The 13,597-nt window shown below is 38.1% G+C and overlaps 1 protein-coding gene across 1 annotated transcript in view; it reads left to right on the top strand.

The window, feature by feature from the left end:
- The window catches only part of pcdh15b (protocadherin-related 15b), a 231,843-nt gene that overhangs the window by 95,147 nt on the left and 123,099 nt on the right, over positions 1-13,597 (top strand). The window contains exons 14-15 of the mRNA XM_053640491.1: positions 3,734-3,883; positions 5,552-5,745. Of these exons, the coding sequence (XP_053496466.1) occupies positions 3,734-3,883; positions 5,552-5,745 (344 nt within the window). The remainder of the gene's footprint in view (positions 1-3,733; positions 3,884-5,551; positions 5,746-13,597) is intronic.

The raw sequence follows: 13,597 nt of genomic DNA, 5'->3' as shown, positions 1-13,597 counted from the left end.
GAGCTAAAAGGCTATCTATGTGAATGACAAAAGATTTTAAAAAATGTGTCAATACATGAAATTAGATTACACAATTTAGTTAACGGGTACATGAATAAGCAGAAATTTAATCATGCTTTTCTTTCCTATAGCACAAATGAAAAGCCCTTTCTAGATGAGCAGATTTGTCAAATGAAACTTTATCATTCTTATCCACTGCTATGGTAAACTAAAGGGTAGATATTCAAATTACACTGCTAAATATGACTAGCATTAGCTATGTGTAGTAGTACAACATAGTCCATCAACTGTATTAGCAGGTGTAGCCTGACCTATACACGAGTCCACTATTGGTCATATCACAATTGAGAATATGCCCAAATTCATTGCTTTAGTAGATTTTATTTGTAACTCAAATGATACTCACATTGAAATGTCCTTTGTATAGTATTTGTTCAGCCGACAGGTCTGAATTTTGTCCAGTCTTGTTAAATGAGTAGGGGAGGGGACATGAAATTAGTGACTTGAAGTTATCAAGACAATTTCATTAAGTTACTACAACTTAAATTTTGTTTTAAATCAATTAATGCAGAAATTTCAGTTTAAATTACACAGAATTTTAAGTTGATGTAATTATCAACATTATTATGTCAACACAACTCATCAAAATAATGTTTACAACTTAAAATATTTAATTAAATCAATAAATTTTAATTTCATTAACATTTAATTAAGTTGTGGTAATAGGTCCCCTGAATTACTTTTTAGAGTGTGGTGTAAGTTACCATGGTGATGAAAACCGCTAAAAACCAATCCACCTTAATGACACCGAAAAACCAGAGTTTGCTCAAACTAAATGCAAATTTGTCTGGGTAACCACTGAAACCGGTTTTATGCAACAGGCCACTGGAATGAAAATATAATTTTTAAATACATTTTTCATTGTAGAATTTTAAGTCTTTAAAGTTTGTTTGTTTTTTTTGTTTTTAAAGTGTTTTTTTATATATATATATTCAAGATAAGAAAAATGTAATTTTAACCCAAAACAGAGCAAAAGAGCATCAGGGGAGTGCATCAGCACAACAGTGAGGCTTTATTTATTTGTTTGTGTGTTTGTTTGTTTGTTTGTTTATTTAGGAGACATAAAATCCAAAAGAGGTATACTGTCAAGAGTGCTAATAAAGAACACCCATGGGGTATCTAATTTACACTTTGCCAGCTGCTGCTGTGCTGACCTGTGGGATTTTATCTGGCTTTATACTGTGGCATCATTCCATGTTCACAGAGATGGCTTTGAATCAAGAGTATCTTTTATGTCCTGCCTGCTGTTGTGTCCTTTTGTGGCATGTGAAAGTTGACAAAAAGATTTTTAAAAAATAACCCCAATTCAGTTCTTATCCTTCTATGATTTTCCGATTAGTCTGTCTAAGAGAACAGTGAACTGACTGCACTGTGTACAGTCTTTTCATTACTAATTAACCAAGCTGTATTCATCCTTATGGAGAAAATGTACTGGGGTAATTATGGTTGGATCATGACCTTATCAAATGACTTTCAACCAAGCCCCATCACCTTACTAATGACACTCACCTATCATGCTAGTCACTTTAAAATACCTGGACTCTTGTGGACTGGACTTTCACTTGTGGTTTGTCTCTTGTGGGTGTGTAGCGATAACTACTGTTGTAGCTTGTGTGTCTTGGTTGCTTGATTTTCTTGCTAGTTACAAGTTTGCACTGACTTTGTTGGCAGATTATCAAAACAAGCTAAGTGTACTAGCCACATACACTCAACAGCACCAACGATCTCGTCTTTAGAAATGTTTAATAAGAAGTTGTACATGACAGGATAAGATGAAAGCATGGTTATAAGTTGTTGTTTTATTTCAATACTTGCAGCAATATTTATAATCAAGATGTTAACTGTATACAGTCTATACATGACCTGAGAAAACGTCCCATCTTGAGTAATCCCAGTCCTGAGCAGTGTTCATTGTTGCAGTTCTGTTGTCCTGTTTTTAGTATCGCTTATAACTCTATTATTGTTTTTGAGTATGTCAGGTATAAATATTGTATGTGCTAACATATAAAATTCATTGGTCGTCCATCTTGATGGGGAAATGCTGGATAATAGGTTGAGATTGTTGCTGGTGCAAGGTCACAGAGTTGCGCAGGTTAGATGATTCTTGGCAAATCAACTAGATGCTGCATCAATGGTAACTTTGGAGTGTCACATGAAAGAAGCCCTTCCTAAGAACAACGCACAACTTGCACAACTCCGATTTTCATTGGAGTTCAGGAGGAACTAATGATTTGAGTGTGAAGAAATGTCGGACCACATGGAGAAATTTGCAACAATTGTTTGGATTTGTTGTGTTATAGCATCGTATCTAATTTGCATAAAATTGAGAAAATCTCAGTTCAGTTGTCCTTGCCATGCTGACCATTTGTCTCTTGCCTCCGTCACTGAAATTGTTGTTCGTTGACACACACGTACATAGAAAATTAATGGTTGATTTGTCGCTGGCTAGTGTGAACATAGGGTTACTTTGCGAAGTCCGAATATCCCCACTATACAATAGGCGAAAAGCAGTGTGCCAAAGGAGTAGAAAGTCAGAGTTCTCAAACAAAAAAAAAAGTACATGAGAAATACCAAGATGATCCACTGTGTCTGCTGAGATTCTGCAGTATGGAAGCAATGGACACTGCGCTATACCGTAAGGCAACGGTACTGGAACAGAAGAGCAGTCAGAATCAAAAATGGAGGAAGCGCAGTGCGTCAGCTCTTTTGAAGTTGTAGGTCACATGACAATGTCAACATGGTGGATGTCCAGATTGTATTCATTCTACACACATATGCTGATCAGTGTATCAACATCCGAGCTGTAGGTACTGAATTGAATGGAGTACGTACTGTCACAGTACTCGATTTCAGATCACTCCTGCATTGTGTCTGAGACGATCCCAAGCCGATTCGTTATCTGCCTGTCTTGAATAATGTTTGAGCATAACCCACTCTTCTGTTTTCATTTATGCCTGGTTGCTGATCACTTGACCTTTAGTCTGTCTCATGTTTCTGAATCTGTACGATCTTTAGATTTAGAGGAATCATACTTAATAATTTAACAGCAATCAATAATAACAACATCTTTAATGATGTGAAGATCATAAGGACGCTCATTTCAGCTCATGCCAGGAACAAGAGATGAAGATGATGTGGGTCATTTCAAGGTGAACAAAAGACAGCCAGACACGAATATATATAGCTTATATCTTCATCAAATCCCAGTGTCAGGACCACAGAGTATATCATTTTTACTCGTTATAGCAATATTGGCTTCAGCAGAATGATATTGCAAAGGGCTGCAATATCCAAGTAAGCACTCAGTCATTTTTCACCGTGTGCTGTGCGAGCTCAGTTGTTCCTTTTGAGAGGTTTATGAGTGATCCAACAAAATCACCTGCATTTAATTTAGTGAATGCATAGAAAAAAAAAATCATATCCACATGCCATATAGACACATTGAGTTTTCATGCCATGTGGCAACTACAATTAGCTATGCTTAAAAATATTATGTCTGTATTTTGTTTGTATTTGTCTGTGTGGTCTGCTTTTCTTTTGTCTGTTTTAAGAACCACAAACACTATTTGTGTTTGTATTGAGGAAAACACACCATACATCAGAGAATCATTCTCCGCATCATGGCTTTATTCCCACGTTGAAGTCTTTCATCATGATGACTGTGCTTTCACAGATGATGGCCTCCGATGGGGTTCACCAGAGCTCACCAGTTGCAGTTAATATCATGGTGATCGATGCCAATGACAACACGCCAACCTTCCCGAACGTCTCCTACAGCGCCAGTGTTTACACAGACATGCAGGCCGGGGAAGTGGTATTATGGGTAATCGATAACTCACTCACCATTTTAACAAACAGTCTACTTGTTCAGAGTAATAAGATTAGTGGCCTTGTTTATGAAGGGCCTATAGCAGGAATAATTGTGCGAGCGCTGCATTTAAGCTAAGGCTCAGCTGTGTTTTCTCCTCAGTGTGTGCAGCATGTAAGTTGCTGTTTTAATAGGCTGCTTAGTAGTCTGAGCAGGAGCAAAGCAACTTGCCCAGTCATACTCAAGGGAAAGACTGATACAGAGGGACTAATTGGTGCTACAATTGACACATCAAAGATGCCAGTTTAATGAAAAAGTTCATTGAAATGTTGGAATGTGTTTTCTGGCAGTAAGAGACAGGGAGGAAGATCATCTTAGTGTATTATGTAAGGAATTATTGATGACAGGCCATTGAATTATTAGAAAATAATGCACATTTTCTAGTAATTCAATGGACTGGAGTCAAGTATTCCGTTTATACCACAGTTACCACACCTCAAGGCATTTTTCAGATGTTTTATTTCAAGAGATTTGTCAAGTTTTTGTCCTTAAAACGCTCTTGTGTGTGGAACTAATTTATTACGCATCCCATCTCAAGACTCCATTGCTAATTCCAAAACATCATTTTATAACTAGGAACAGAGGCTTGAACCATTGATATGCAGTTATTGGAGAGAGAGAGAGAGAGAGAGAGAGAGAGAGTCAGTGTGAGTGAGAGTGAGTGAGTGAGGGTTATAAATGCATATCAATGGCTCAAGCCTCCGCGTTGCCTCGTGGCCACATTACCACCTTGGATATGCATTATTTTTCTAATAATTCAACGGCCCATCTTCAATTATTCCTTACTTATTTCTGGAAAATCAAAATTTTCTGTCGTTTTTTTGTTTCCTGTTAGCTCTGTGTGCCGTGTTGCACAGTAGGCTCTTCCGTTATTTCAGTTCACTTTGCTAAGTGATATGGAACTGTAATGCGGACAGGAACTGACTGGAACTACTTTAGCTGTGCATTTACTGAAAAATAATTGCACACATCAGAACGTCTGTCAGCCAGTCAGAATCGAAAATTCAACAGCGCTGTGGGATAAGATAAAATATACTGTAGTTTACCTATCAACACAGTTTACCAGTTTACATGCAAATAGCCTAGTAGTGCATAAAATGACAGGAGTTTTGCACCACTATTCAGCTACATACAGTGTTGCTTGAAAGTTTGTGAACCCTTTAGAATTTTATATATTTCTTCAGAAATATGACTTAAAACATTGTTACATTTTCACACAAGTCCTAAAAGGAGATAAAGAGAACCCAGTTAAACAAATGAGACAAAAATGTCACACTTGGTCATTTATTCATTGAGGAAAATGATCCAATATTACACCACTGTAGAAGGAGTTAATAATCTGATTCTATAAGTACTATAATAAGTTATATCTGTATAAAATAAAAACTTTTATTAAATTTGTTGGATTTATCAAAGTGTGACTGTCTGCAATTTTACTACTACCCATACTTAAATATTTAATCGAATACAAGAAATTACACCCAAATTGTATTTTCCTCCTCCTTAAAGGTTAATATTCTCCTAAACTAATTACCTCTTGTCTCTGCAAAAAGTCATGTGGCATATGGCAGCACTGCGAAATGTCATTTGAATTGTTGTGTAATGCCGATGGCTTTCTTTCAGCTCACAGCTTCCGATACTGATGAGGGTCCCAATGGCCTGATAAGCTACAGCATTGTGGCAGGATCCCGGGACCACTTCATCATCAATAACCGAACAGGACTGATCAGCGTGGCACCCGGAGTCAACCTAACAGTGGGCAGCTCTTACGCCCTCACTGTCAAGGCAACAGATAATGCAGCCATTGACCAGAGAAGGTAAATAGGCCCAAAGGGGGAATAGCAAAGAGAGCTTGCTCTCAAACACCTTCCACACTTTATTTTGGTAGAGTACAGTGGGGTGACAGACTTTGGATATGTCCTCAGGACTGCCATGCTTCTTGCACTTGTCCATCTGTCCATCTGGCTCTCAGAAGCTTGAAAATTAGATGCATATAATTATGGAAGCTCGTTTGTAAATTACAAAAAGAAACTCTTCTAAAATTAGGCTTCACAGTGCTTAGGGAAGTAGTTTAACAATTAATATTATCCATGCATACGTTAGCCAGAGACAGCAGACCAGTATGTAATGGTTAAGGCCATTTCAAAATCCATAATCATAAACCATAACAGCCAGATCTGGTGAACTAGTGAAACCTCTGAGACGAATTACTATCGATATATAAACAGATGTATGACTTTACAAACAGTGGAGGATTGATTTTCAGATTAATGATACACAAGACAATATGAACAGATATTAACAGTAATCACTATAATCAGGGCAGGGCAGTGATCAGGGTAGAGTTGATGTAGGAGAAAACCATCAAACAAACAGGTTCTGTGCTTTGCAAAATTCTTTTTAGGGTCTTTTTTTTTTTAATCACTTTACTTAAGGTCACTGCTTATAGAGATACATGACATCTGAATAAGCCCTTCATGAAAACTTAAATACACCTACATAAATATTTATAATGACCTATTTCAATAGGTATCAGCTATCCTAAAGAATGTTTTTGTCAGGTTTTTGATATCAGGTTGACAAAACACCCAAGCCAAGTGGCTAACATTTGAAAATTATGATTACTCAGGATACTTCTGCTATGTCAGAAGCTACATCCACATTAATCCAGATACATTTGAAAACACATCTTTTTCTCTATGTTTTGGTCTTCTGTCCACACTGAAACTGCATATTTGTCCAGCAAAAACTGAGCATTTTGAAAACACTCTCCCAAGTGGATAAATTTGAAAATGCCGTTTTTGCGTTGTAGTGTGGACTGAGAAAATGGAGATATTAAAAAACTATGATGTATTTTTAGTCATGTGATACAGTCATGTGACCCATTCGACTCAAAACAAACAAGATGGTGGATGATGTTGTACTGCAGTTGTAGTGACTGCTATCCAATTTGATAGTTTTGCTAAAGGTTAATGTCACTTTGTACAACCTTCAGATTGCATTTTTAAATAAACGCCTGAGGGAAATGACGCAGGCCAAAACTTCTTATGTTTTTATAAATGTGCAATATAGGGATGTACACATTTCCAGATGTTTGTGTGTATGAGCTATTTTTGGAAAATTTTTGAAAACACCAGTGTAGACGGAGAGAGTTTTAGAATGAAAATGCAGTTTTCAGATCTATCCAGATTAATGTGGACATAGCCTGAGTCACTTAATGAAAACAAAACTCAAGCTAACTTAGGGCCAGATTAAACATACATAACTGTGGTTGTGGTGTTATGATATCATGAAAAGTTTATATATATATATATACATATATATATATATATATACATATATATATATATATATATATATATATATATATATATGAAAAAGAGTATAAGTACCCTCCACTAATATTGGCACCCTTGATAAATATGAGCAAAGAAGGCTGTGAAAAATTGTCTGTTCCTTTTCAAGGGGAGCTCAACATTTTGTGAGCTTCATGCTGTGGGAAGCACACTCAGTATCTGAAGTCTGTGTAAAATCATGCCTATTTATAGGCCTGCCATGGTCAGGTGACGTGACACATTGCTCGTCGCGTGACTATAAAAATGTGTCTGTGTGAACATGAATACAACTCTTCACTGCTCTCTACTTTCGAAAGAATATATAGTCATGTGAAAAAATAAGTTCACCGTATGGAAATTGTTGGCTTTTTTGACATATTTGGACAAGCAATCATTTGATCCTCTTTGAAACAGTGCCTATTAATAAACCTGATACACTCTATCGTATGACACATAAACCCAACATTTTTAGTAATTTTCACAATTTAAATTAAAAAACTGATCAGTCACATGGAAAAAGTAAGTATACCCCTACATTTATCACACCTTCAAATCCATCAAATTAGAATCAGGTGTTCAAGATTGCATGCAAGTGATTAGAACCTGCTTAGGGAGTGCAGGTGGAACCTGTCTTATTTATACCCCTCTCATATCTAGTGTCTGGTATTCTCTTTGTTATTGAGGTGTGTGGTGTCATCGTGCCAAGATCTAAAGAGTTCTGTAAGGCCTTCAGAAAAAAGGTGTGGATGTCTATGAATCTGGCAAGGGATTTAAAAAGATCTCTGTAAGGATCCACTGTAAGGAAAATAATCTACAAATGGCGCAGATTTCAAACAACTGCCAATTTGTCCAGGAATGGTCATCACAGCAAATGCAACCCAAGAGAAGATGGTCTGAAAAAAAAAGTCTCCAAAAACCCCAAAATTTCATTACAGCATCTGCTAGTAAGTCTTGCAACTGTTGATGTCAAAGTGCATGCTTCTATAATCAGAAAGCGATTGCATAAATATGACCTGCATGGGAGGTCATAGATATAGTATAGAGTTGTTTGGCCATAGTAACAGCAGACATGTGTCACACTTTTCAGAAGAAGCACCTCATGCCAACTGTGAAGCATGATGGTGGAAATGTTATGGTTCAGGGTTGCTTCGCTGCCTCAGGGACTGGACAGCTTGCATTCATTAATTCAATTATGAATTCTGCATCATATCAAAGAGTGCTTGAAAATAATGTGAGGCCATCTGTCTGAAAGTTGAAGCTGAACTGAAAGTGGACCTTTCAACAGGATAATGATCCTCTTTACACACTAGCAAATCCACCAGTGCATCATTTTTTATGGGAGTGGAGCATGCCTGTTGTGTGTGTGTGTATGTGTGTGTGTATATATATATATATATATATATATATATATATGTTGCAGGGTTATACACACGGCTTTCCCCAGAAACGTGACACTTCATGGTGCACTTCCAGGAAAAAAGGGTAGTTTTCTGTGGTGTGAGGGAGCGCTCTCCTTCTCACTGGCTCCTCAGAGTGGGTGGGTTGACACTCCATAATAGAGCCCATCGTCCTTTGGCTGAGTAGAGAGCCAAGAGCCTAGCTGCTTCATTGTCTCTCTTTTTTTTCTTTTTTTATAAATATAAAATATATATTGTCTCTTTTATATAAAGAGACAATGAAGCAGCTCCATGCTTGGCTCTCTCACTTCACCCTTTGTCTATGGTCTCATATATCAACACTCCCTCTTCAGGCAGGTTCAAATAATTCTTCTCTGGTGGAGGGGAAGTTTTGTCAGTGAGTGCAATGTAAACAGACATCCTGTCAAGGCAGGGGTTGAGGCCCAGGGACTGGAAGCTCTGTCCACAAGTGGGTGAGTCCATATGGTGGAGGTTCGGTCAAGCAGAAGCGGACGTGTTCGCTTCTGAGGAGACAACACACTGCCCGCTGTGGTTCGCCGCTCATTCCTCCCGCACCAAAAAGAGTCAGGGCTGGACACCATGGTACACATGTGGCCGAGATGATGTCTGTACGCCTTTGCCCTGATCGGTCTGCTCCCACAGGCTCTAGTGAAATCTTGCCAAGATTGTGCAACGTCTGCTATTAGTAGCACATAATTTGCCTGCTCAAGTTTGGTTATCGGAGATAATATCTTTGCTGGATGGCATTCCCTGGGTGATTTCGGTTCGCAGGGATCTGTTGTCTCAAGCCAGAGGGTTGATTTATCACCCTCGGACGGAACTATGGAAACTGTGAGTCTGGCCCCTGAGGGGCGTCAGCGCATAGATTCCAGCCTCTCAACAGAGGCTTTAGAGACAATGTTAAACGCTAGAGCACCATCCACGAGAAAATTGTATGCATTCAAGTGGCAACTTTTTTATCATGGTGTGAGAAACACCAGTGAGACCCAGTAACTGCGCAATAGCTACAGTCTTGGAGTTCTTACAGGAAGGCAGTCAGGGCAGTCAGAGACAGTAAGGTTTTCATTTAATATCTATTGATATTTTATAGAGTCCATGATGCCATTTATCCTAACAAAATGTCCAGGTCCTCTGGCAAAAAACAAGCCCAAAACATTAATGAGCCTCCAACATATTTAACCTTGGCAATGAGGTACTTTTCAATATGGCTACCTCTCTATGTGCACCTAAACCACCTCTGGTGTTTATTGCCAAAAAGTTATATTTTCGTTTCATCTGACCATAGAACCCGATCCCATTTGAAGTTCCAGTAGTGCCTGGCAAATTGAAGATGTTTGAGTTTATTTTTGGATGAGAGTAGAGGCTTTTTTCTTGAAACCCTTCCAAACAACTTGTGGTGATGTAGGTGACTTTGGATTGTAGTTTTGGAAATTTTCTGACCCCAAGACGCAAGTAACTTCTGCAGTTCTCCAGCTGTGATTGTTGGAGATTTTTTGGCCACTTGAACCATTCGCTTCACAGTGCGTTGAGACAATATAGACACACGTGCAATTCCAGGTTGATTCACAACATTTCCAGTTGACTTGAACTTCTTAATTATTGCCCTGACGGTGGAAATGGGCATTTTCAATGCTTTTGCTATTTTCATATAGCCACATCCCATTTTGTGAAGCCCAACAACCTTTTGCCGCACATCACAGCTATAATCCATGGTCTTACCCATTATTATGAAAGACTAAGGGAATTTGGCCAATGTGTTACCTCATATTTATAACCCTTGAAACAGGAAGTCATAGTTGAACAATTACCTGTTCCTAGTCACCCAGGTGTACTAAATTTTTTTTAAATATGAATGGGAATATACTTCAATTGTATTTTTCTCCTATGAATTCATAGGGGTGCCAATAATTGTTGCACATGCATATTTAACAAACATTTTTTTTTTTCGATAAACCTGTGTTGTGTTTGCAATTGTTTGATATCCATGAGAGCAGAGTATTTTTGTGATTTATTTATTTTATTACTTTTTTTTTTTTTTCAAAAGATCAAAAGGTTAAACAATAAATACAATTTTCACAGCCTTCTTTGCTCATATTTACCAAGAGTACCAATATTACCGGAGGGCACCATATATGCAGTGGCTTGCAAAACTATTGACCCCGCTTAAAAGTAATCGGATTCCTCTAGTTTACAGTTGCACAGCTTGTTCCAACCAGAAATTTTTTTTATTGCAAACTAATATGCTCTTAAAGTCAAAATGCATTATTTGTCAGCAGAGCTTTAAAAAAAATTATGCAGTTATATAAAAATATTTATATTGTATATGCAGTTAAATATAAAATTTTTAACTGAAAAAATGCATAAATATTCAACCCCAGACTACTATTTGGTAAAACCATCTTTTGCTGCAATAACGGCTTTACATCTGTTGTGGTAAGCTCCTACCAGATTTCCAGATTTTTTTTTTTTTTTTTTTTTACCTATTCTTCCTGGCAGATTTGCCCCAGATTCTTCAGGTTGGTTGGATGTTTGTTGACTGTAATTTTTAATGAGTGTCACAAATTCTCAATGGGATTCAGATCTGGACTTTGACTTGGCCACTGTAGAACATGATTTTTTTTCAACCACTTCACTTACTTTGGCCTTGATTTTGTTGTTGTTGTTTTTAGCAGACTAAAGCGAGTTCTCTTGTAATATCCACTGTCTTTTTTCTCCATCCATTCTCCCTTCAATTTTGACAAGTTGACCTGGCTCTGAGGATGAAAAGCATCCCCAGGGCATGAATCTTCCACCACCATATTTCACTGTAAGGATGGTCTTAATAGAGGTATGGCCTGTGTTAGGATTGCACCATGCACAGCACTTTGAAACCTGCCCAAATGCCCAATCTTGGTCTCATCACTCCAAAAACACATCTTCACTGGGTCACTCTCATGTTTTCATATGGCTCTTCTTGAACAGTGGTTTCTTTCTGTCTACCCTTCCATACAGTCATCAATTATGCAGAGCTCTTCAAATGGTTGTCTTGTGCACCTTGACTCGACTTCATTGTAGCCACTGTACTCTTTTACTCCTGCAGAGGCCTCACTGCATGTTCCCTCACCAGTCTCTGTCTTGATTCTGCACTTTTTTTTTTTGATGGAGGTTTTTGTGTAGGTAGTGCTTGGGTTGTGATGCAGCTTCCACTTCCTCACTATTGATGCAGTAGTGAGTGCTTACTGGGATGTCCAAGTTATGAAATTTTATTAATTTTATTATTATTAACGTATTTTTACCTTCCATAGAACGCTCCTTAGTCTTCACTTAATTCATTTCCTTTGTACTGACAGTCTCTTCAGTAGCAGGTGTTTTTTTTTTTTCTGTTCATAAAATGGGAGCTGTTTGAATATCACAGGTCAGTTGTATCCACATTAAGACAATATCTTTCATCTGGAGCTTCTGGAACCTCAGGGGGAGGGTTGAATACTTATGCAAACACCATTTTTCAGTTGTTGATTTTTTTTTTAAATACTTGCTGAGCAATAATTCACTAATTCAGTATAAGAGAAAATGAGTTTGCTATAAACCTACTGGCAGGAAGAATATGTGTATTTATCATTTGTTATTTAGAAAAATCTGATCAATCCCAGGGGGTTTGAGTACTTTTTCAAGCCACTGTGTATACACTGATTAGCCATAACATTAAAACCACCAGCCTAATATTTTGTAAGTCCCTTTTGTGCAACAAAAACAGCTCTGACCCAGCAAGGCATGGACTCCACAAGACCTCGGAAGGTGTGCTGTGGTATATGGCACCAAGATGTTAGTATCCATATTTTAATTCCTGTAAGTTGCGAGGTAGGGCCTCCATGGTTCAGACTTGTTTGTCCAGCACATCCCCCAGATTGGATTGGATTGAGATCTGGGGAATTTGGAGGCCAAGTCAGCACCTTGGACTCTTTGTCATGTTCCTCAAACCATTCCTGAACAATTTTTGTAGTGTGGCAGGGCACATTATCCTGCTGCAAGAAGCCACTGCCATTAGGGAATACTGTTGCCATGAAGGGGTGTACTTGGTCTGCAACAGTGTTGGTACATGTAAAAGTAACATCCACATAAAAGACAGGACCTAAGGTTTCCCAGCAGAACATTGTCCAGAGTATCACACTGTTAGTTTTCCTTCTTCCCATAGTGCAGCCTGGTGCCATCTCTTAGGTACTAACCACTGCATACCGGGAACACCCCACAAGACCTGCAGTTTTGGAGATGCTCTGACCCAGTTGTCTAGCGATCACAATTTGGCCCTTGTCAAAGTCGCTCAGATCCTTATGCTTGACCATTTTACCTGCTTCCAGCACATCAACTTTGACAACTGACTGTTCACTTGCTGCCTAATATATCCCATATCTCACCCCTTAACAGTTGCCATTGTACCAAGATAATCAATGTAGCTGTCAGTCATTTTAATGTTATGGCTAATCAGTGTATATACATTACTCTTGGGTAGTGTTACCAACTCTACATATAAGAACTCTACATTCCAAAGAATGTCAGAGAGTTAAATGGGATAGTTTAGCTCAATGGGTAAGTTTTAGATGAGAGAGGACAGCAGCATGTGCAATTATTCGACTTGAACAGAAATCGATAAATTAGACAGAGCATGATCGAACGGTGTGTGCCACCATTTTAATAGATTTGTCTCAGTTTTGTCTGTATAGCACTGTACCATAGCATCTAATAAAGTCACACTAACTGTGCCGCAGACTGCATTACATACACTGATGCGCGTTGGCTGGGCTGAACTTTACTTTAATTGCTTACTATGTTTACTTCAGGTTTACAAAGTTCTTCTGCTTCACATTTGCAAGTGTCATGTTAATTACCAAGATTAGATTCTCAAGGTCTTTTGGATCAGATGCTAATATAATTATAAGCCT

Source organism: Ictalurus furcatus, chromosome 13 (genome assembly GCF_023375685.1).
Source record: "Ictalurus furcatus strain D&B chromosome 13, Billie_1.0, whole genome shotgun sequence".
Taxonomy (NCBI): Eukaryota; Metazoa; Chordata; class Actinopteri; order Siluriformes; family Ictaluridae; genus Ictalurus; species Ictalurus furcatus.
This window is presented reverse-complemented; position numbering and strand designations above follow the sequence as displayed.